Raw genomic sequence first — 21,201 nt, 5'->3', positions numbered from 1 at the left:
ATGGTCTGCTTGACACTAAACGGCTACTCCCGGCTCCTCCAAAGCAGATGCGGAAGGTCGTACTTTACACAACCCCAGATTCGCACCGACCCCGTCGCTAGCACTCCACTAAAATCGAGATAGAGACAAACACAAAAACACCGACGCGTGACCATTCGTTGATGGCAAATCTAGGCTTTCATGTTCCTACTGGTTTAGGCAGTTCGTTGGCCACGGCTGTTTGGTCCCCCTGCAGATCACCGGCTAGGCGCATAATGCTTCTGTCGTCTTCGAGCTTATCGTAGTCTTGGGATATTAAATGCCAAGCTGACATACAGATTGTACCACTGTAATGGGAACAGCTTCCTTGGTGAGGATCTGCCCCGTGGGAGATTAAAGCCAGTTTGGCAGGTGGGCTGCGGGGGTGCCGTTACTGGATCAAAATGTGTTTGTCGCATGGCTACGCAATATGAGATGCTCTGCAACTATATAACATAGGTGCTACCCTTACTCAAAATAATTTCTTACGCTTCTCATTCACCGGTACTGCCATCACTTTGCGGCGATGAAGCTCCTCAACGTCACTCTGGCCTCTCTAGGCCTTGCATCCGCGGCTTCGGTTACAAAAAAGGTCAGCTACGACGACTGGAAAGTATATCGCGTCAACGTTGGCTCCAACGCTGCCAAACTCGACAATGTAATGAGTAAGCTTCAATTGGAGCTATGGAAGGGAAAGCCAGCGTCCAGTGACGTCGTCGACGTCATGGTGCCTCCTACAGCCGTGAAGGACTTCGAAGCATCTACCGAAGACATCGAAACCAAGGTCATGCATGACAACCTTGGTCTCTCTATCGCAGACGAGGAAACCTTTAGCGTATATGCTGGTAAGTGAAAGACTGTTTCTATTAATCTGTACCCTAAAAACTGACCTCCCTCTGAACATATACGTCATTCCTTTTCCTTGTAAATTTCTAAACACAGAACACTTTGCATACCCTTGGGTTGTAGTACGGGTGGGGAAAACTCTGAAAAATGCGCTCTTCAATACATTTGCTCTACAAAGCGACATCATGTGAACATGGCGCTAACATTGAATACCAGCCGGCGCTGCTCCAAGTGCTACATGGTTCAACTCGTACCATTCCATTGCTGACCACATGCAATGGATCACGGATCTCGCAGCTGCATACCCAAACAACGCTGAAGTAATCTCTGCTGGCAAGTCGGTTGAGGGCCGAGACATCAAAGGTATCCACATCTGGGGTAGCGGTGGTAAAGGGTCGAAGCGAGGCGTAGTCTGGCATGGTACAGTGCACGCACGAGAGTGGATCACGACCATGGTACTACCAACCCAATGGGAAACGTTCACCGCCATGCTAATACTTCTAGGTCGTCGAATACGCTGCGTACCAGCTTCTCACATCCACCGACTCCACCACAGCCGGATTCAAAAACTCATATGACTTCTACATCTTCCCCATTGTGAACCCAGATGGCTTCGCGTACACCCAATCGTCTGACCGCATGTGGCGCAAGAACCGCCAGAAGACTTCCGGAGCGTCTTGCGTCGGCCGTGACATCAACCGTGAGCACACCCTTTACACCTGCGATATGCATGTGGAATGATATACGCTAACGTCATGACCTTATCTCAGGCAACTGGCCATCTCACTGGGACCAGCGTGGCGGCGCATCAACCGACCCCTGTGCACAGGACTACAAAGGCCCTTCTGCCGGCGACGGCGTAGAGACTAAACTGCTCAAGGCCCAGCTCGACAGCGTAGCTGCCGGCAAGGGAATCTCGCTGTACATGGACATTCACTCTTACAGCCAGCTCTGGATGTACCCTTACGGCTACACCTGCTCTGGTACCCTCCCCAACTCTGCAAAATACGCCTCCCTTACCAGCGGCGCCATCGCCGCCGTCAAAGCAGTACACGGAACAACATTTACTGGTGGTCCCATCTGCCAGACTATCTACCAGGTCAGCGGCGACAGTGTGGACTATGCCTTTGAGGTTGCCAAGGCAAACTACTCGATGACGGTTGAGTTGAGGGATACTGGTAACTACGGATTTGTCTTGCCAGCTGCGCAGATTCTGCCTAGTGGCGAGGAGATGTGGGCTGGATTGAGGTATCTGTTGGCCAATTTGTAGTGTGAGTCGTTAGAACTGAGTAGTAAGTGGCGTTCAGGAGAAGTAGGAGACGTGAGAAAGGTGAATAACATGGCGTTTGAACAGGTGTAAGGAACAGCGAAAAGTCGAGTGTCGACCATGACAACGTGTATTTCGCGTGTAGCAAGATATCGATTATGTGAAAACCTAAACTGCTCATTTTCAGTCACAATTGAAGAATGTGTCAGATGCAATGGAAAAAAAATACTCGATTGTTCTGCTACAAAGGACTAGCTATGCATGAAAAACAACTGTGTCTGTTTTTATTAGACATGACGAGAATGCATTTCACCTGGCTGTGTAGACACTCGAACCCTCACCCCGTATGTCCACTGGTCAAACAAGCCTGAAGCCTCCTTAGGCTCTGTGAATAGCCCCCGTCAACCCATCAATGTAACCTTCCATGGTAAGACAGATCTAGCAGTGAGGACCCCGCGTATCCTCAATGCAACGGGAATATCGACATTCCTTCAAGGTCTTGAAAGTGCCATTCTCGTACAGGAAGACAGCGGTTATAGAGCCATTGCGTCTATTGATGATGCCGCAATGCTTTTCGCCCTCGACGCAGCAGTGAAAATCTGGAGGTGTGTGTGCAGGATTATCATCCCTTCCTGCAAGAGTGGTGACTTTGTCATGGTCATCGGCAACGGCAGCAGTATCCAACCACGAACATGTAGAGAACCCTGGGTTGTCATGACAGCGTTCCCATGGTCGACATTGCATATGCATTTTCCAGAACCCGTTTTCGCATCTGAAGAGTGTGCCTCCGTTTCCGTCCTCGTTGCGGAGCATGCACTTCGGTTCGCCCTCGATACACTGGTGCGGTTCGGTCATGTCGCGAGAGACGATGGGCATGCATTGAGGTTCAGGATCCTTGTTGCAGCGGCATGGATCGAGAAGCTCCCACTTTCCGTTCTTGCAGATTTGGATGCCGTCGTGGCCACGGTCGTAGAAAGTCAGGCATCGCTTTTGGCCTTCCTCGCACTCGGCCTCTCGGCTCTTGATTGCAGTGGGTGAAAGAACACAGGCACCATTACTGCAGGGTGATCTGCGGTCATAACAGGTGGTAACCCAGTCCCAGCCGTTTTCATTGCACTGGTAGATCTCATTGGTGTAGGTCGAACAGGTAGTTACGCCTCTGTTGTACTCGGTGCACTCGTGCACCCCGTGGAGCATGTCCTGAGATACGGTGGAGCCGAGCGCCATTGTGGCGAAAACGGTGAGGGTGATGGCAATACTGAGTAGTGCCATTGCGAAGATGTTGAAGTCGACCGATGTTTATTATGGGAAATCGGTAGAGAAAGGCGGATACGGTAGGTCAAGAAGTAGACAGAACTGAGTGGGGGAAAGAGCCCTCCCTTAACCTGAAAGGCGCAGAGCCTACACAGAAAAGTGAAGAGCAGCCAAGTCGTCGCGCTTGTCGAAAAAACGTCGTATCGTCGATAGCTTGGTTACCCCTTACGAATGTTACAACTCACATAGACGTTGGATACAGTTGAAATGGGCCAAAACTTTCAAAAGAGAGGTCTTTAGAATGGGTATATTTTGTTGCTCCAGTGATGAATTCACTACAGCTTCTAGGTAAGAAGATCTAGTAATTGAGGGGGTACTTTCAGGAAAGGATCCATCATCAATCGTCTAACCCAAAGACATCCATCACGCCGAACTTCCGTCACATGAAATCGTTCATCGTAAACATCAGGAGTGCCACCCAAGGGTACAAAACCTATTGGGTCTATGCGCCACATCTACTCTCATGAGCCTAGACAGCAGCAGCAGGATCTGACCCCTTGTCCTTGTTGCTGGTCTCCTCACGAATCGGTAGCTCTGAGCTCGTCTCACTAGCGGTCTTTGCCGCGTCATCAACGCCTGCAACAGTAACATTGGCGAAGTGCACCTTGCGGTCTGGGGTCTCCGAGATCCTTCTAAGCTCTGTGACGAACGACTCTCCCCACCAGGCACTATGAAATGTTAGACTGCGGGTCTCCCAATACAATCATGGGTACTCACCTAGTGTATTTCCGGACGTATTTTGAGAGCTTCTGGTAGTTGAGGCTGCGCTGTTCATCGCCCATGGTAACTGCGTCGTGAATTGCATCTGCCAGCTCCTCGGTGTTCCATGGGTTGACAATAAGACTGCCGTTCAGACTCTGTGCGGCACCCGTGAACTCTGACAGGATCATAACACCATGTCGTTTCTCTTGCGTCGCAATGTACTCGTAGGACACCAGGTTCATACCATCGCGTGTTGATGATACGAGGCAGACATCTGAGACAGCGTAAAGCGCGATAAGCTCGTCGAAGGAGACTGACTTGTGCATGAAATGGATAGGCATGAACTCGATGGTGCCAAATTTGCCGTTGATACGTCCGACAAGCTCGTTTACGACTGCGCGCAGGTTCTGGTACTCCTCGACATCCTGGCGAGAAGGAACGGCGACTTGAACAAGCACAACCTTGCCGATCCACTCGGGATGCTCGGTAAGGAAGACCTCGAGAGCGTGTAGCTTCTGCGGTACACCCTTGATGTAGTCGAGACGGTCAACACCAACAATGAGCTTCACTCCTTGGAACTTCTTCTCGAGGGCTGCTATCCGCTCTTGTACCTTGGGCTTCTGGAGACCCTCATCGAACTTCTCGGGATCAATACCAATGGGGAACGCGCCGACCGTGACGACCTTGCCTTGGAACTCGACTCCGTTTGGTGTTGTCGCGAGTCCTAGAATGCGCGAGCAACTGCTCAGGAAGTGACGAGCATAATCGTATGTATGGAAACCGATAAGGTCGCAGTGAAGAACACCGAGTAGGATCTCGTTACGGACAGGAAGGATTCGGTAGATTTCGGAACTGGGGAAGGGTGTGTGCAGGAAGAAGCCAATCTTGACATTTTGCTTGGTGTTGCCGAGCTCTTCACGGAGCATAGCAGGCATGAGCATCAGGTGGTAGTCGTGTACCCATACCATGTCGTTGTCTTGCACATCCTTTGCGACGGCCTTTGCGAACAGGCGGTTGGCCTCGGTGTATGCGTCCCAAGCAGACTCGTCGAAGGTAATCTCACCAGGGTGGTAGTGGAAGAGCGGCCACATGATCTCGTCTGCAATGCTGTCAGTAATGGCAACAACATGAATGTGTCTGGATGGTCTCACTCGAGAAGCCGTTGTAATGCCTATCCGCGAGTTCATCATCGAGCATGACGGGTACTGCGTTGTACTTCTCCTTGAGCTGGTCGTTCAAGGTCTGCGTCTCGTCCTCTGGGACTTCGAGTCCGGGCCAGCCATACCACTGGAAGGTGGTGGTTTTGGAAAGTCCGCTCAAACCGCTGACCAGTCCTCCTGAGGACATGGACATGTCGTACTTGCCCTCATCGGAGCGCTTGATGGTAATGGGCAGTCGATTTGACACGAGCAGCAGGCGCCCCTCGGACGACTCGGGCTGCTTGAGTTTTGTGGGTTCCTCAGGCATTTTGGTAGTGATTGCCGGGGTCTTGGTCGAGTAGTGGGGTGGTGAGGGTGGTTGTGTCGTGCACCTGGTGAAGCGGGAAATTTATCTGCGGCGTAGGGGTATTTGGCGAGGTCAGCAATCACGTCCGCAACGTGTCTGCAGACGACGAGCAGGCGGTGTGGGATGGTTCCTTTGGCGCGAGCGGGGAGGGATCAGTGTTTTTAATTGTGGTGCTTGGGTGACGAAAGAATGATAATAGATCAAGGCCCGCTCGAAGGTGGAGGTGGGTTCTCGCAGGTTCCGAGCTCAAGCGTCCAGAGTTGGCACAAGACAGGGCACAGCTGCAGCCCGGGCAGATGCTAAAGTTAGAGAAGTTTGGGGCTAATAGGCGTCGGGACTGGTGGCATGCAGCTTGTTCGTTGACAGGTGTAGGCGATGTTGGAAAATGCTGAATGAAGCTGGCGGTGTCCGTGTGAAACTTGCGATAAATGTGACGTCGGTCGTGGAGCTGCCCAACGGACGCGGGGCGCTCACAGACCAACGCAGTACCAAAGGGCGGAGCCCAGCATTAACTATGGACACGCGCATTGCCGATATCCATATGCACTTGATGTGAAGAGCATGGAGAATCTGATGCAGAACTGGCACATCACCCGTCTCTCTCTTAGATAAATCCCCCGCAGCCTTTCATGCCACTTGACGCAATTGGGTCGTCTCCGCGGAGTCACGTGTGCGCTACCGGAGTCGTGCCTGCCCTAACCGCCGACGCCGTTGCCCGTTGCCCGTCGCCGCGTCTATCGCGTACTGGCCGTCGATCATCAACACCACCAACGCGCTGCGCACCATGTCGGACTCGGAAGCAGACAGGCCCTCAGAGGCCACCATCACTAACAGACTACGCGAAATTGTCATCGCCATACACAAATCTGGAAAGAGCGATGATCTGACTGTAAAGCGCGTTCGAGCGCGCGCTGAGAAGGAGCTGGGTCTAGACGACGGCTTCTTCAAGACGGACTCGGCCTGGAAAGAAAGATCACAGAAAACAATCGTCGACGCAGTGGTATGATCTAAGCAGGCTGTGTTTCCAACAAGCATCTAAGACCGTCTAGGAGAAATTCTGCAACGACGAGCCTTCGCCAGAGCCTACCCCCAAAAAGGCCGCCCCGAAGCCCAAAGCAAAGTCCGCGGAAAAGAAGACAAAGGCTACGACCGAGAACGCCCGAGGCGTCAAGCGCAAGGCTGCGGCACCTGCCAAGAAGCCCAAGAAGCGCGCGAAGACTGAGTCTGAGGAATCCGAGGCTGAACTCTCAGAACCGCCCGCCGAGATATCCGATGCCGAGAGCGAACCAACTAAGAAGCCAATACGTCGACGGAACAAGGTAGTGGCAGAAGACTCCGATGACGATGATGCGCCAGAGCCAACTTCGAAACCCATTACTGCCGAGGACAACAGCGACGCCAAAACCGAGCCAGCGAAGAAGACAGACACAAACGGCGACGTATCCGACAGTGAGCTGTCTAGCGTCATAGATGAAGAGCCAAAGAGAAAGAAGAGAGCCCCCGCAGCCAAGGGCAACAAGGAAAAGGCTCCCACAAAACCAAAAGCCGCGCCAAAAGCGAAGGCTGAAGACGACCCCGACACTGCTGAAGTCAAGCGGCTTCAAGGCTGGCTCGTCAAGTGTGGCATACGCAAAGTCTGGTCGCGAGATCCTGAGCTCTCCCAGTGCGATACCCCGAAAGATAAGATCCGCGTGCTAAAGGGCTGGCTGAAAGACGTGGGCATGGATGGCAAATACTCTGTTGAGAAGGCTGCTAAGATCAAGGAGCAGAGAGAGTTTGCAAAGGACCTCGAGGCTATCAAGGAGGGTGAGGCCGCATGGGGCAAAACGAGCGAGGTCACAGCTACGGGTCGACCGAGCCGACGGGCGGCAGCCAGATCTGTGCCACAACAGAAAGTTGTGCTTGAAGATGATAGCGAAGAAGAAGGCGGCGATGACAATGACGACGACGATAGCGATGATGATGACGACGTTCAAGCCGACTCGGAAGACGACGGCGACGACGACGGCGATAAGAGCAGCGACAGCGGAGTTGACGACTCCGAATAACCTCCTTTGGCGATAGTCTAAGCCTCCTTCACGAGCCGCTCTTACGTACACATCTCGACGTGGAGCATACAGACTCACACTTAATACATACAGTTGGTCCTTTGATGGTGTAGTAGGACGTTTTGATACCCCATAAAAGTATATGTGTTCTCCCTTAGCCTTGCATTCCTGTTTAATTACTTCGTGTAATTGGCTAGCTAATCTCAACAAAACTGATCTCATGCTTCTGTCGAGACACTTCGCGTCTTGACCCGAAAAAAAGGCTGAATTATCTATTACTCTACGTACACACGATGGAAAAAGAATGAAAACACTATCTGGAGGGTTTATTCGGCGGTGGTGACGATGGAAGTTCAGGCGAGGCTGGACCCGAAAGACTAGAAAGAGATGACGAGGAGTCCATGCTAGGTGATGCTACTGCAAAGTCGAAACCACCGGTCCGACCATTGGAATTATGTGTGCCTTCATGCTTCCGCTTGGCACCGGTTTCACTTCCGTTGGGTAATCCATCTTCGTTTGCATGGTCTTCTGCTACCGTAAAATGAACCTGCAGACTGGCTGAACGCAATACCGTATCTTCCTTCAACAGGCGCGTACGTAGGGCCTTGATCCTCCGATTCGGATCGACAAACGAGAGAGGTGCTCGTGTACGTTGCGGCGAGAAAGGCACGTCATGCTCTCGTTCCAACACCGGAGAGTCATCACTGTCCTCCGTGGCTCGGTCTTCTAGCTGCTCAGTCCTACCCACTCTTGCATTCAGAACTCCGCCTGCTATTGACAGATCAGGCTCCTCCAGTGCTTTACGGACTTCGGGTTCGGTATCGGAGTCAGAGTTGGAGTATGAAAAGCCATATCCTCCTTGTTGTGTCTCGGGTTGCTCCTCAACCTGATTCTGTTCGATCGGCTGAAAAGGTTTTGGTGCAGACCTTGCCAGCATAAGTTTCGATGTGCCGTTTACATCCCAAATAAGTTTATTTCCATGCTCATCTTCAATATCAATACGCTCAGCATGATCCACGTATGGGATCTTGATATGCTCCGCCTCGCAATTGGAAGCCGGCTCATCTGCTAGTAACCCTTTGTAAAGTTTATATCCCAAGTTCCGCATGTTCATTGTGCCGGCTTTGTACCGTTTGTGCTTTTGTATGCTTCTCGGGATTGGCTTGTCAATGCGGATCTGCCTCGCTGCCTCGCGGATGCGAAATGTCAAGAGCCTGTTGAAGGATGGCTGAAAATCGGGGTTGAAGTAGTGTGCGAAGTCAGGGTTTTTCAATCCCAGACCACATCCCCGATGCTGTAGTATCAACAAATAGACGAGGTAATCTATTTGTGTCTCATTGCCATTAAGTTCGATGCTGATCTTTTGAGATGACTGATCGGCTTTCCCAGGCGTTGTCTTCGGCTTTGAAGGCTCAAACTGACGAAGATAAGCGAGTACATCACTCAGGCGGTCTAGTACCAGTGAAACGCTTTCAGCTTGGCCAAACACCCAGAGCACTGTATCTGTGAAAAGTTTGTTCGGCGCTTTTTGCGTCGCCAACTGCTCTAGTACAGGTAACCAATGAATACAAGCCCGGAGCTTGTCTAGATAAAGCCCATGATAGCCGGCCGGTTGTAACTGGGAGAAGAAGTCTCGTAATTGCAGATGCAGCACGCCGCCGGGCTGAGTATCAACATAGGCATCGAACTCCTCCTGCAGCTTGAGCCCTCGTTTCTCTCTTTCTCTTAGGTAGTTGCGGAGGTTTTCCAAGTCTTGATATTCAGCTTGGTCATACAGACCTACGGCATCTTTTTTGACGTGCGCGTACTTCTGGAGGACACCCTCGTCTTCCCCTCGCGGTTCGATGTCGAGCTCGGCGCGGCAGTCTTCGCAGTAGTTGAAAAGCCGACTTGTCGCCACGATACATGTCGCAGTATCGTTCGAGAACTTGCATGGTGCCGGAGCACAATCGATGCCTTGTTGAAGATTTCTGTCCGTTGCCCAGTCGCAAAGTAGCGTATGCTCTACAGTGGTAGAAACATGCTTGTGGCCACACACTGTGTGATGAATTATAGTAAAGCCGCACATGATCGTGCAATATAGTGGTTGAGCCACGGAGCTGGTGCTTTTTGGGGCTTGTTAATAAGTGACTAGACCGGGGGTCAAGTTTGAATTGGTTTTTTTTTCAAGGAAAAGCAAGTAAACTCATCCAGCACTGTTGAGTAGAAGAGAACGTGAAAGTATACAGGGCTGAGCACTCCTTGATGTGGTCAAAGAGCGGTCTCGTGTTGCGTCCCCAAGTCCTTTACAGTGTCGCCTATAAGAGAAAGTGACGTAACACAGACGTGAAAGAATGCGATTATATATTGGGTCAAGATTGTATCACAGACTGAATCAGTATCGACAAAGAAGTCGTTCATGTCGGACAAGGTGCCAAATAAGACGGTGTTGTTTTTGAGAGGGAACCCTTCGGGTGTATATATAACAGCGAATGTTTGCTCTAAAAGTGTTGTAAGACAAACCAGACAAGTGAATGTCTCACTTCTTGTTGAGAGCATTGACCTTCTTCGCGTGCTCGTAAACGAGTTGTTTAGCCTCAGCATCGTCCAGGTATATTGTGAACCCGTCGTCGTGATTCCTTCCGTAAGAGAAGCCTGAATAACCAAATTGCCAATACATGTCTGGCATCTTCTCCTTCAGACTGGTAGCTTGCCATAGTCCAATGGCTTCGAGTCTAGTGACGTTCGAAGTCTTGCTTAGATATTCTTGCCTTTTATCGTCGGTCAACCAACCGTACTCTTCATGTACCACTGGCTTTCCGACGGTACGAGAGGCTGAGGCGTGATCGATGATCCACTGGTTAGCCCACTCGACGCTCTTTGACCACCCTGTTTTTGATAATAGTCAGTGAATACGTAACATGAAAAAAGACTTCTTCTCTTCAAAGGGATATACGTACAATCGGGATAAGTGTGGAAGGTACCAAAATCGACGTTCTTGAGCGCCAATTCTTTGTCATAGTCTCCACCATCGAATCCGTTGTAAAAACCGTCATCGCTGGGTCTGTTAAAACCTCCCTCACCACCCCATGTAACGAGATGGTCTTTGTCAAGCGACTTGACGTATGTACTCATCTCATCAATCCATTCCGTGATTATCTCGGGAGTGCAGTTCTCACTACGGGGTAGGTTGCGCACGCCATCGGCACCGCATCTGGGTTCATTCGCCAGTTCCCATGCCATGATAGCTGAGGACTTCGCGTAACGCTTGACAATTGCCTTTACGTACTTCTTGTACGCCTTTTTTATGGCTGGAACATGGTAAAACTAGCGACGGACATGTCAGTGCACACTCAATCCGTTGAGACTTCATAACTTACATCGTCATGGTACTTGTAGCCCAGATTGATCGTGTATACATCCATGCCACCATAGTCGGCCCAGTTATTAGTCAAAGCAACGATAAGCTTCATTCCTGTCTTTTCCGCAGCCTTGACGACTTTATCGAACGGCTCTAGGTTGATTTCTTGTGTGCCGTTGTTCCACCATTGCAGGACGTTCGGACTGGGACCAGCACCTTCGCCACCGTACTGGGGTAGTCCGTTTGTGAGAGTTGTCCTGTTTCGGTCGTTGAAACCCCACGTCCTGAAGACATTCAAGCCTGCCTTCTTAGCTGCACCGAGGCCAGCTTCTACGTCCGATTGAAGCTATTGATTGTCAGTAGGTGTAGTGAAGTCGAGGTGGTTTGCACTAACTTCGTTGAAGGGAAAGTAGTAGGCATTGCTACCGGCGAAGTAGAAGTCTTTTCCATCTAGCTTAAAGACATTGCCTTTGGTTGTGACAAAGCCAGCAGGTACCTTTCTGCTCACTACTGCAGCCGAGGTGCTAGTAGTCAGCAGTAGGAGCGAGGCAAGACTGTAGAGCATGTTGAATAGGCTTTTGCTTGTGTACAATAGTATACAGTATACGCTCACTGCAAACATATGTACGTTTTCGGTTCATGAGCATTTCCACGCTATACCACTTCGGACACGGAGAGACGTCTCGCGAGATCGCCTTGCATCCAGAGCTAGTCTTCCCCACGGTAAATTGTGATCGCATTCGCCAAGTGTCCGATCCGCATGTTGATTGGTGCAAACGGACTGAGTCAAGCCTCCGTAACTTGAATCAGCTCTTCCAGAACATTTAAAGCCAGGGAAGACATACAAAAGCTATGGGAAACCGAGTACCTGGAACAACGGGCCTGCAGCTACTGTGCAATTTAATGTGTCTATCTTGACCCGGGCACCACGTGCCAAAGCATGGTCTACGTAAAATGGCAGCTAACCATTACCTAGTCGATTTTGAAGCCGGAGGTTCTCTTGCCGGTGAGTTTGTCTCTTATATTGGGAATAGTTTTGTCGTGTTTGTGACTTTGGACATAAGAATGCTATCGAGCTTTGCCTTCCGTGGCGTTTTCCATCAATTTAAATATCTTCGGTTACTTATAGTATCAGGGCTTTGGTGGACGACGTACAAACGCTCTTATGAGTCCATATGTATGCGTGCAGCGGCGAGGTTATAATGCGAAGACCGAACTGAGCCTTCCAGGGGTATATTGATCAAGACGGAGAATTGGATACAATACACCGGGGCTATCGGCAAATAGCATGCGACGCCGATCAGCAGCCAGGATGCTGCATCGCGAGGTTCAGTATTGCAATCCGTTGTGCCTGACAATGCGACTCTTCGGGTGACAGGATAAATCATGTGATTCTGTCTTGCCGTCCTGTCCCATGTAAACTGCTTGGAAGAAGACAAGCCTACGAACGGTGAATGGGAAAGAGTCACAACGCTTTCGACAGCGTGCTTCCTGGGTCGGAATGACATCATCGATCGCAGGTGCCTATGCTAGTGTTCATGGTGGATGGTTTCGATCATACTCAAAACGCTCGCTCCGAGTTCGTATTGCATTGCATCAAGGACGTTTTCGTTGCTTGGCCGTGTCTTGATTCCGTGGCGCGACGATGAGAGTAGAGGGGTGGCTGATTAGCCAAGACCGAGACGCGGGGAAAAGTGGGGAAATCATCTGCGTCGATCTGAAGGTTGACGCGTTATCGCTCACGCCTGCTATTCTTCTACTACATGTACATCAGCAACGGTAGCACACTATTGGTGTAGTTAGAGAACACGCTCTATCTGTGTGTTACATCCTCGTTGCTTTTGGGTCTTCCTTCGTCATCTTGTATTCTTCGAGAGCGTCTGCATCGCACAGTTCAGCATCGACTTACCTAGATCATGCAGCGCACCCCCATGGCTCTCTCTCAACACACTGGTTTAGCGACACTATTATATCACGCGATATACGATTCGGCAACGGACGGTGCTGTAGGGACTGTCTCACACGATAACAGAATCCTGGCGTCACCAAAAGGGAGAAACGATTGATCATGAATGAAAGAATATGGCATTATAAATTCGGTTCCTGTGACACAAATCAGGAAACTTAAATCCCTTAGGTTGGACTAGAGAGAAAATCTAGACTTTTGGTTCGTCTGTTCGTCCGAGCGAATTAGGATCGACGTTCTCGGCCTCATCATACGACTGTCCATCTTCGTCCTTAATACCCGTTATGTGCGTAACGACTCTGGCGGCAAAAGTATCGCAACTGACGTTCATTGCTGTCCGGAAGCGATCAAGGAACCAATCGATGGCGATAACAACGGCGTACATTCCGGTGATAGGGATGTCAACACTGGAAGCAATCATAACCACCAAGACCAGACTCGAACTTGGAATAGGCGTCGTTCCAATCGAAGCAAGGGTCGAGAGTAAGATGATGATGATGTAATCAGCTGCGTTCAATGTAATACCTTGAGTGGCAGCCAAAAACACAACCACGATTGGAAAGTAGATGGCAGTTCCATCCATGTTGATCAAACAACCGAGAGGCACAGCAAATTTCGTTACTATCAAGGGTCAGTGGAATTGGCAACAGAGACTCGATCATGCGAACTCACCTGTGATGGGTATTCCCTGTTTCAACACGCAGCGGATGGTGACCGGCAAGGTCGCAGCGCTTGATGCGGTACCCCAAGCGGTGATCCAAGCAGGACTCATTTTCATCCAGTACGTATAAGGGTTGCTCCTTGTGAATGCGAAGAATATGATGGGGATTACGATAAACAGATGAATAAACATGCCGGCTAGTGTTCCTCCGATAAGTATGCCCAGGTTCGCGCCAATCTCAGCAATGTCGAGGCGGAAGAGGTTTGGCATGATCAGAAAGAACACTCCAATTGGCGCAAGATGGATAAGGACCGTGATGACTTTGAGAACAATAACTTCAACTTCTTCGACTGCTCGGTGGATCGCGCCTCCTGGTTTGATGACGTAGCCTAGGACGACTGCCGTGACCAACACCGAAAGAAGGGCATCGGTGGCCAGCGCGTTGACGACGTTATTTGGGACAAGTGAGAAAAACATGTCCTCGACGACATCGTGGATAGCAGTTTCTTTTCTCTCGTCCACGAGTTCCTGGTTGTCCTCGTCTAGATCCAAAGCACTGCCTGAGACTGGATTCATCAGTTTGCTCCAAACCAGTCCAACCAGGAGGGCAGAGTGGGCGACCGCGATGATAGTAGTAACGACATAGTAACCAATCGTCCAGCGAGCGAGTTTACCGGCTGCACCACCTCCTTGTGTCATGTTACGCAGACGCTGAATAGCCAGAATCATGGCAGTGACAATCATGGGAAGGACTGAGCTTGTTAGCATATGTATTTAGAGATGCTCTGTCATAACACACCGACTGCCCTCAAAGCGCGTAACCAGAGATTGCCCGGGATCGCAAGAATGGTGATGGCTGCGTCTGGCACCTCGTCTACAGTGGTGGTAACGGCTAGACCGATGGCAATAGCCAAAAGAGCGGCGATGATGATTTGCCATACCGAACCTGGCGTCATAACTCTCTGGATGAATGTCTTTTTCTCCTCTTCAGCAACAGTCGGTCGCGGCATGATGTCTTCCGACGGGGAGCTGTTCGGGCTCGAGGTGCGAACAGCTTCACCGTGCTTCATTCCTTCGACTTCGCCCATGGTTGGCAGGGTATCAAGAAAGCGACAAGGATGGGACTTCCTCTAATTCCAGGTCCACGGAAGAACAGTAATCGAACAACCAGTCTACTACGTTGCGCGCAACAAGGGCATCTTATACACCCAACCCCGCCCCTTGGTATTTTGCACATCATCTTGTGTGGCAACCAAGAGATAACGATTCTGTTACCAATACTTCGGAATGCGACCGTACTTTCGCACAATCCCCGTTGCCAACTCCTACAGCCTATCACAAGGATAAGCCACTCATGTCCACGAACGTTGATTCGCTAAATGTGTGTCCAGGTCGCGACGGCACGCCCGAAGATAGTCCACGCTTACCTCCCCAGGGTGCTCGAACATCAAAGCTCAAGCCTTGGAGTAGTTGGCGGCGCTGGGAGCTATTGCACGATCTGGAAGGTTACAAGCAAATTCACGTTCCGAGTTCCGTCTCGTCGGGTCTTGGCCGACCATGGGTCGGTTGACCGGCTCTTCGTGCCAAGCCCTGGTATCATCACTTTTTTCGGAATGTGTACATACTATTGGACCAATTTGGGCAATGGAACGCTGTGGGGTAATGTGGCTCATGTTGGTGTGGAGGAGTACGATTCCTGAGTGCTTCGTCGCGTATGCGTCGATGCTTGGCTGACAAGGCACCGCGTCTGGGCGCTTGCTGCCATCGCGTGTGCTAAGATGAGACTGATGATAAGGGCATAGGGTAAGCATCGGCTCAAGAGTGTTCAAATGTGAGATAGGTGAGGAGTATAATCACCTGAGCCGATGCATCACTGAAACGATAGGAACCATTCAGAGACGATACAGGTCGACCCCATACTTACAAGTGTACTAGAACCATTTTCTCGGATGCATCTCTATTTTTCGAGAGCTAGATGTCAAGTGTCCCGTCTGCCTGGATGCTAGACGGTGGCATCTTGCAACTGCATACCCATGCAGATCAACCATGAAAATCTGGGCCCGCGAGCTCTACGTAAAATAAACTTTACGGCTCATCGACCCATTCTACTGGTCAAGAAACATCTAGAACGACAACCAGCGCCGAGATATTGGTACCAGCTTCCTGGCTCCGCTATCTGTTCGGAGCCAAGACATCACAGTTTAAAGGCATGGCTAATGCAGGAGTGTGGCTGTACATACCACCCTTAGGAAAATTCTAACAGCAGCTTAGTGCTCGTGCGCATGGCTGATCTTATCAACTGTTTCAACACTTGAGTACTGAGGGTATAAATGTCAGCCTACCACAAGAGATCCACTAGACGAAACGCTGGAATACCCTTTTGATTATGTGAACTCTATGTGCTTTAATGAGACAGTACCTGACAGTAAGTCAATGTCGAGTGTTGGTCGTGGGCCCTGTCACTGCCCGTATCTACAATCCATGCTCAAAAAACCGAACAAGCATAGTATTCTACCTGACCGATGTTTGAATTACATCTTCGCCAATCCTTCTGAAGATGTCGGCTTCCAGCAGACTTCAGTTTCGCCATCATATCCATCCTTGATTGGTGTCGCTAGGGCGAGGTTCCGGGTTTTACTCTTTGGTGAAGCTTTCTTTTGGAGGTGTCCTTGGAAAAGCTTTACTGGGCGTCATTGTACCTGCATGAGTATGCAAACCATAGTCGTCCGCCGATATTGATCTCCAATTTAAGAAGGAGAGGACAAGTGCCAAAGACGTAGTATCCAAATCTATTGGGATCAACGGTTTGCTCCCCCTGGGTCAATCCTCAGTCAGTAACCCACACTTCTAGGTCATCATCGATGCGATATTTATAGGATTGAGCCAACAGTGGCCCTCTCTAGTGCTCACCGGCGACTCTACCTAGCAGTTTCATCACACACTCGTTATATGGCTGCTTATTACAAAGAGAAGTGCTGTCATGGTGCACAACGATCCGGTTGCGCAGTTGTCGCTTGCCTTCACGAAAGCAGTCGAAAGCGGCGTCGCCACCTGAAGGCACACCAGTTACATAACTCCTCAGATACTCGCGATCAATTTCCAGATGGCCAGGCGGTCCGTTTTACTTCAACCAGACAAAGCGCGGTTCTGTTCCGTCCGCCGGAAAGAAGATACAGCGGTAGTGAGATGGGTATGGTCGAAAGCTCGTGTGATTGCCTAATATAGTGCTACAAAGCGGTGCATGATTTTCCGCATCTTTTTTGCGACAGACCCGAGAACAATAAGGCATGTTCAAGCAGTTTGCACATTTTTCGGTACTGGGCTTGGGACATACGCCACAGTATTCTTGAGACATTACAGGCGCGTTCGTTCTCTTTGGTGACAAAATCTTTCGTTGTTTGATGATCTTATAAGGTATGTTTTCTTCTAGATGATTGCTCACAGCGGATTCATCATGTCATGCTGTCATATGCATTACCGTACTCATGCGACCGACATATCGGCTGCATCCGTTATCAGCACGCGTAGCAAGGGCTGACAACCGTCATCTGACCCTATGGAGTTATCCTGGATGGGTTTTTGCACAAAAAGCACAGACTAGTGTAGTCAACGAATGTATTCTAGTGCTATAGGTCTAGCGGCTTGCCGGTTGCCGCGTTACGTGATCGCGGAAGCCGGACAACAACTCACATCCGCTCCGTTTCAACTGTACAACACGCGATCAATTATAACTGCGCTTGCCATCAATATACAGCTGCATAACCAAATCACTTCAGCTTTTCGCACCTAGTTACACGTATATCCTCTATCAACAACAACCATGCCGCAGTTCAAAGTCGCAATTTACATTTACAAGGATGCCGACCTCCTAGATTTCTCAGGACCGGCTGAGATTTATTGCCACCATCATGATAAGGACAGAAGCAAGCCGGCTCCCTTCTCAGTCACTTCTTTCGCCCACACGAGCCCCGTCACGTCTGCTTCCAGCGCCATGGTTTACGTCCCCAACACTACTTTTGCGGACATCTGCAATCGTATTGAAGACTATGACATTCTTGTCATTCCAGGTGCTCATGATGAAACCATCGAAAGATTCATCAGTACTAAAGATGGGAAAGAGCTAGGTGAACTGATCCGGAAATTTGTGACTCTGGGGCCAAGGAAAGAAACGGGAAAGAGGTTTCTACAGTCGGTGTGCACTGGAGGTCTCATCCTCGCAGCTTCCGGAGTACTTGCTGGTCGCATCGTAACGACACACCACTTGTCTCTCGACTTGCAGAAGAAGCTCGCTGACCAGGCGGCGGGCGGAGATTCAAAAGTCATCGTCGTTAGGCAACGATGGTCTGATGCTGGAACTACAGATGCTGGTGTGCGCATCGTAACAGCGGGAGGAGTCAGCTCGGGGATTGATACTTCTCTATGGATTGTCGGACAGTGCTTTGGACAGAAAGCGGCTGAGATGGTTTCGGAGATCTCTGAATTTGAGTTGAGGTCAACAGCATGGGGAACAGCACTATGATCAACAGTATCAGGATAGAATCATGTGACAGGTCGTACGTGATTGCAATCATGTCCGTTGGGATATTGACCATGATAAGGCCTTAGAAACGAACATGAAGTCGTTCCTGATACACATGGTTGATTTAATGGCGTTGATTCGTGTGATGCTTCAGCCAGTTGTTCGGCCTATCTTAGTCACCGGATAGTCGCTATCCGGACGCAGATGTTTATAGCCCCTTTGTATCGTGTTTGACTCAATATTCACCGTGGACGAATTGTTCGTGATGAGGTTTTTAGTCTTTCGAGTGGCGTTTGTCTGATCAAAGCCCGATTAAAGCCTCAAACCAGCGTTCGTCTACCGACCCTCCGCTTCATAGTAGTAGGGGCGCTGATGTCTAACATTTAGCTACCGGAAGGTTCAATATCCTTGAGTCGGAAGTCGTCTGCTCATGCATGAAGTCTGGGTTGTTCGTAGACCACCCGAAGAAGGCAAAAACGGTGCCTAGCCGTTGAACGGGATTACTGTCGAAGTTTAAAATGCATCAGAAAGGCGGTTTTGTGTGAGATATCATAAGTGCTGCGAAATTCCTCTCCATCCCGTGAAGAACCAGAAGTCAAGACTTGCATACTCCAGAAGCTTGCAATAGTGCTTCAAAATGGCCCTGACCCCTGGGTGTGTTCTTGACTTGAGCGCTTCGATAAACTCTGGTGTGACGCTGATCGGCCATATCATTGCTGCCCGCAAGGCTGGATGAGTGGAGGAATTCATCGCGTACTGAAGGCCATTCCGGAGCACCTCAGCCGCTCTAGCAGCAGCGAGATCGTCTGGTGATGATTCTGCGGTAGTGGGACGACTCAGCGCTTGAATTTCTACGAGAAAGGCAGACAACAGGGACGGCGGCTTGGGTGTTTCTTCGACAGGTAGGACAATGGCTGCGAAGGGGCCCTTCTTCAACATGTCGGTGACATTGTTTAGTACATAATCCATTCCGCGTACTAATTGGAAGGTTTCAACTAGAACGTCCAAGTCGTACGCTCGTGCGTCGGCAAATGCATTGATGACAGTCATTGAAGCTGCAGCAAAAATGGCATGACAGTTTAGATGGCCGATGTTTGCAACAGCGTGGTTAAGGCTTGTCAATGCTGCACTTTGATGTGCAGACGCAGCAATGCGAAAGTGTGCCGCCTTAGAAGGGTTGATGTACGCAAGATGATTTGCAGAAAAGGCCAGTATGCTGTGTAAGAGAAAAGGATATTTGAATGCTTCTTGTGGGACAGCGAAGCCCCAGATCTGTTTGACGTGTTCAGTGCCAGGCATAGTTTGGTATGCATGCGCAGTGTAATGATGCGTTAACTCCAGATCTTGCATCCATTCTGTCGTTGAAATACTCCCGGGCACTGAAGATGCACACTCTTTCTGGATTATACCAGAGCCTAGTGGACTTGCAGCACTCCCATTTGTAGGTGGTGACGCGTTGGTAGTGAGCGGATCATCGGCTGCATGCGCTTGAGTGTTACGTGGGGAAGTAGTATCCGAACGGGGACTTTGGCATGCACCTCCTAGAAGACTGCACTCGACTCGATATCTAGTACACGCGCCGCATGGTCTACTCTCATCACACTATATCTGTGTCAGTATGGGATGACGTGGCGAAGGTTGAGGTTAAGCTACCTTCACGCGCCGTGCTTTACACTGTGTGCATCCTGAGCGACTCTTCTTCGAGCCGAGTCTAGGCATTTACGCGAGATGGAGTGGATGGAATAATGCGGGTTGGCTGGCTGGGCGCAATGAGGGACATGCGGTTCGAGAACGAATGCGAGTGCGGATGTTTGGGCGCTGATGACATAATCGGGATGGCTGGGAGACGCGTGGTTGGCTCAGCGAGCCGTGTCTCTCATCCCGCTACTTCCTTAGTCTGCGTCCTAACTCCTGCCTTAGGCTTAGGGTGCACCCGCCAGGAAGCTTGGAATAGCAAGCTGTAAGCCTTGATTAACACACTTTACCCCTCCATAACATTCGAGTAGCACGAAAGATGTCTTTATGGATCCCTGGGCTAGCACAACAACATTTGAGGTCCATTGTCGGTCGGACCTGCGCAAGACTTGATCACCCAGTTGGCCATTGGTCGTTTCTATCTTTACAGTATGCTCAGGTCTACCTTGAATTCATCCCGCACACTTTCAAAGTTACCGCCAGCTACAATAGACAGACTCTCTGCCAACGCACTTCAAACTTCTACCGAGCACGAGCGAGAGTGCATAAAGACTGAATTTGATTCGTCTCACTGCCAGTCTGACTTCGCGACTATCACGCGAAACGGCCTAAGAGACCTAAGATGCATTGTCAAGACATAAGTGCAACGGAGCATGGAGTTGCGACGCTCTGCATATGACTACGATCTTGTAACGAACCGAAATCTGCGGTCTGAGCCGAACAACCTAACAATGTCAAATCCAATTACATTCATTGATATCGATACCATGAGAGCCGACCTAGCTATTGGGCAAATGAACATGCTGTTCCGCATTTTGTGGTAGCAATGATGGTAAGCTCAATTTAGGCCCTATCACTACTAAATGAGCAAGTTAGAATATATGTATCCAAGAAATACCACTTTCATACTTAGCCGTGAGGCGACTACGATCAATATCAGACAAGGCAGCTTTCACGCTCAATCTAGTGCGTGAATGTGATTATCTCACAAAAAGTGGTAAGGCAAGGGGTTTGTTCCATTCTAGCCTTCATTCACTATCTTCTGTAGATTTGAAGATATACCTAGGCTTGGTAAGCTCTAGCCTACTTACTCACTTGAGAAAACAATGCGTGTTGCCCGCGCGCTTCCTGTACCTCAACTCCTTCACTATCGCTGGAGAAAGATAAGAAATGGGCTTCTTTTCACACCACGAGTCGCAAAACTTAAGTGAGCGTTCGACTGAAGTGTTTCGCCCGCGTCCAGCGATCACCGCGATGGCCGCAATATCATCTCGGTTCAACCCATTAAGAAAGCTGCGTGTAACATCGCCTCCCAGAAA

The 21,201-nt window shown here is 50.0% G+C and overlaps 10 protein-coding genes across 10 annotated transcripts; 3 read left to right on the top strand and 7 right to left on the bottom strand.

The window, feature by feature from the left end:
* Positions 1-544: 544 nt before the first annotated feature.
* GT037_002047 (carboxypeptidase a1 precursor) lies at positions 545-2,134 on the top strand (the record flags this gene model as incomplete). The annotated part of the gene is made up of 4 exons (XM_038927094.1): positions 545-863; positions 1,081-1,319; positions 1,369-1,564; positions 1,635-2,134. The coding sequence occupies 4 exons, from the start codon at positions 545-547 to the stop codon at positions 2,132-2,134; spliced, it is 1,254 nt and encodes a 417-aa protein (XP_038790386.1).
* Positions 2,135-2,569: 435 nt separating this feature from the next.
* GT037_002046 (uncharacterized protein) lies at positions 2,570-3,403 on the bottom strand (the record flags this gene model as incomplete). The annotated part of the gene is made up of 1 exon (XM_038927093.1): positions 2,570-3,403. One exon carries the CDS (start codon positions 3,401-3,403, stop codon positions 2,570-2,572), a length of 834 nt encoding a protein of 277 aa, XP_038790385.1.
* A 511-nt stretch (positions 3,404-3,914) lies between these two features.
* Positions 3,915-5,614, bottom strand: GT037_002045 (glycosyltransferase family 20 protein; the record flags this gene model as incomplete). The annotated part of the gene is made up of 3 exons (XM_038927092.1): positions 3,915-4,113; positions 4,163-5,246; positions 5,299-5,614. The coding sequence occupies 3 exons, from the start codon at positions 5,612-5,614 to the stop codon at positions 3,915-3,917; spliced, it is 1,599 nt and encodes a 532-aa protein (XP_038790384.1).
* Positions 5,615-6,437: 823 nt separating this feature from the next.
* On the top strand, positions 6,438-7,701 carry GT037_002044 (uncharacterized protein; the record flags this gene model as incomplete). The annotated part of the gene is made up of 2 exons (XM_038927091.1): positions 6,438-6,653; positions 6,703-7,701. 2 exons carry the CDS (start codon positions 6,438-6,440, stop codon positions 7,699-7,701), a joined length of 1,215 nt encoding a protein of 404 aa, XP_038790383.1.
* A 313-nt stretch (positions 7,702-8,014) lies between these two features.
* On the bottom strand, positions 8,015-9,769 carry GT037_002043 (uncharacterized protein; the record flags this gene model as incomplete). Its single annotated transcript, XM_038927090.1, has 1 exon — positions 8,015-9,769. One exon carries the CDS (start codon positions 9,767-9,769, stop codon positions 8,015-8,017), a length of 1,755 nt encoding a protein of 584 aa, XP_038790382.1.
* Positions 9,770-10,219: 450 nt separating this feature from the next.
* Positions 10,220-11,606, bottom strand: GT037_002042 (glycoside; the record flags this gene model as incomplete). Its single annotated transcript, XM_038927089.1, has 4 exons — positions 10,220-10,569; positions 10,641-11,007; positions 11,061-11,387; positions 11,436-11,606. The coding sequence occupies 4 exons, from the start codon at positions 11,604-11,606 to the stop codon at positions 10,220-10,222; spliced, it is 1,215 nt and encodes a 404-aa protein (XP_038790381.1).
* Positions 11,607-13,197: 1,591 nt separating this feature from the next.
* On the bottom strand, positions 13,198-14,756 carry GT037_002041 (excitatory amino acid transporter 1; the record flags this gene model as incomplete). The annotated part of the gene is made up of 3 exons (XM_038927088.1): positions 13,198-13,628; positions 13,680-14,420; positions 14,468-14,756. The coding sequence occupies 3 exons, from the start codon at positions 14,754-14,756 to the stop codon at positions 13,198-13,200; spliced, it is 1,461 nt and encodes a 486-aa protein (XP_038790380.1).
* A 2,033-nt stretch (positions 14,757-16,789) lies between these two features.
* Positions 16,790-17,023, bottom strand: GT037_002040 (uncharacterized protein; the record flags this gene model as incomplete). Its single annotated transcript, XM_038927087.1, has 1 exon — positions 16,790-17,023. The coding sequence occupies one exon, from the start codon at positions 17,021-17,023 to the stop codon at positions 16,790-16,792; it is 234 nt and encodes a 77-aa protein (XP_038790379.1).
* A 465-nt stretch (positions 17,024-17,488) lies between these two features.
* On the top strand, positions 17,489-18,187 carry GT037_002039 (uncharacterized protein; the record flags this gene model as incomplete). The annotated part of the gene is made up of 1 exon (XM_038927086.1): positions 17,489-18,187. One exon carries the CDS (start codon positions 17,489-17,491, stop codon positions 18,185-18,187), a length of 699 nt encoding a protein of 232 aa, XP_038790378.1.
* Positions 18,188-18,736: 549 nt separating this feature from the next.
* On the bottom strand, positions 18,737-19,486 carry GT037_002038 (uncharacterized protein; the record flags this gene model as incomplete). The annotated part of the gene is made up of 1 exon (XM_038927085.1): positions 18,737-19,486. One exon carries the CDS (start codon positions 19,484-19,486, stop codon positions 18,737-18,739), a length of 750 nt encoding a protein of 249 aa, XP_038790377.1.
* Between the last annotated feature and the right edge of the window lie 1,715 nt (positions 19,487-21,201).

Source organism: Alternaria burnsii (assembly GCF_013036055.1).
Source record: "Alternaria burnsii strain CBS107.38 chromosome Unknown 750, whole genome shotgun sequence".
NCBI classification, from domain to species: domain Eukaryota; kingdom Fungi; phylum Ascomycota; class Dothideomycetes; order Pleosporales; family Pleosporaceae; genus Alternaria; species Alternaria burnsii.
The sequence above is the reverse complement of the archived record's forward strand: the minus strand, read 5'-3'. Positions and strand labels throughout refer to the sequence as shown.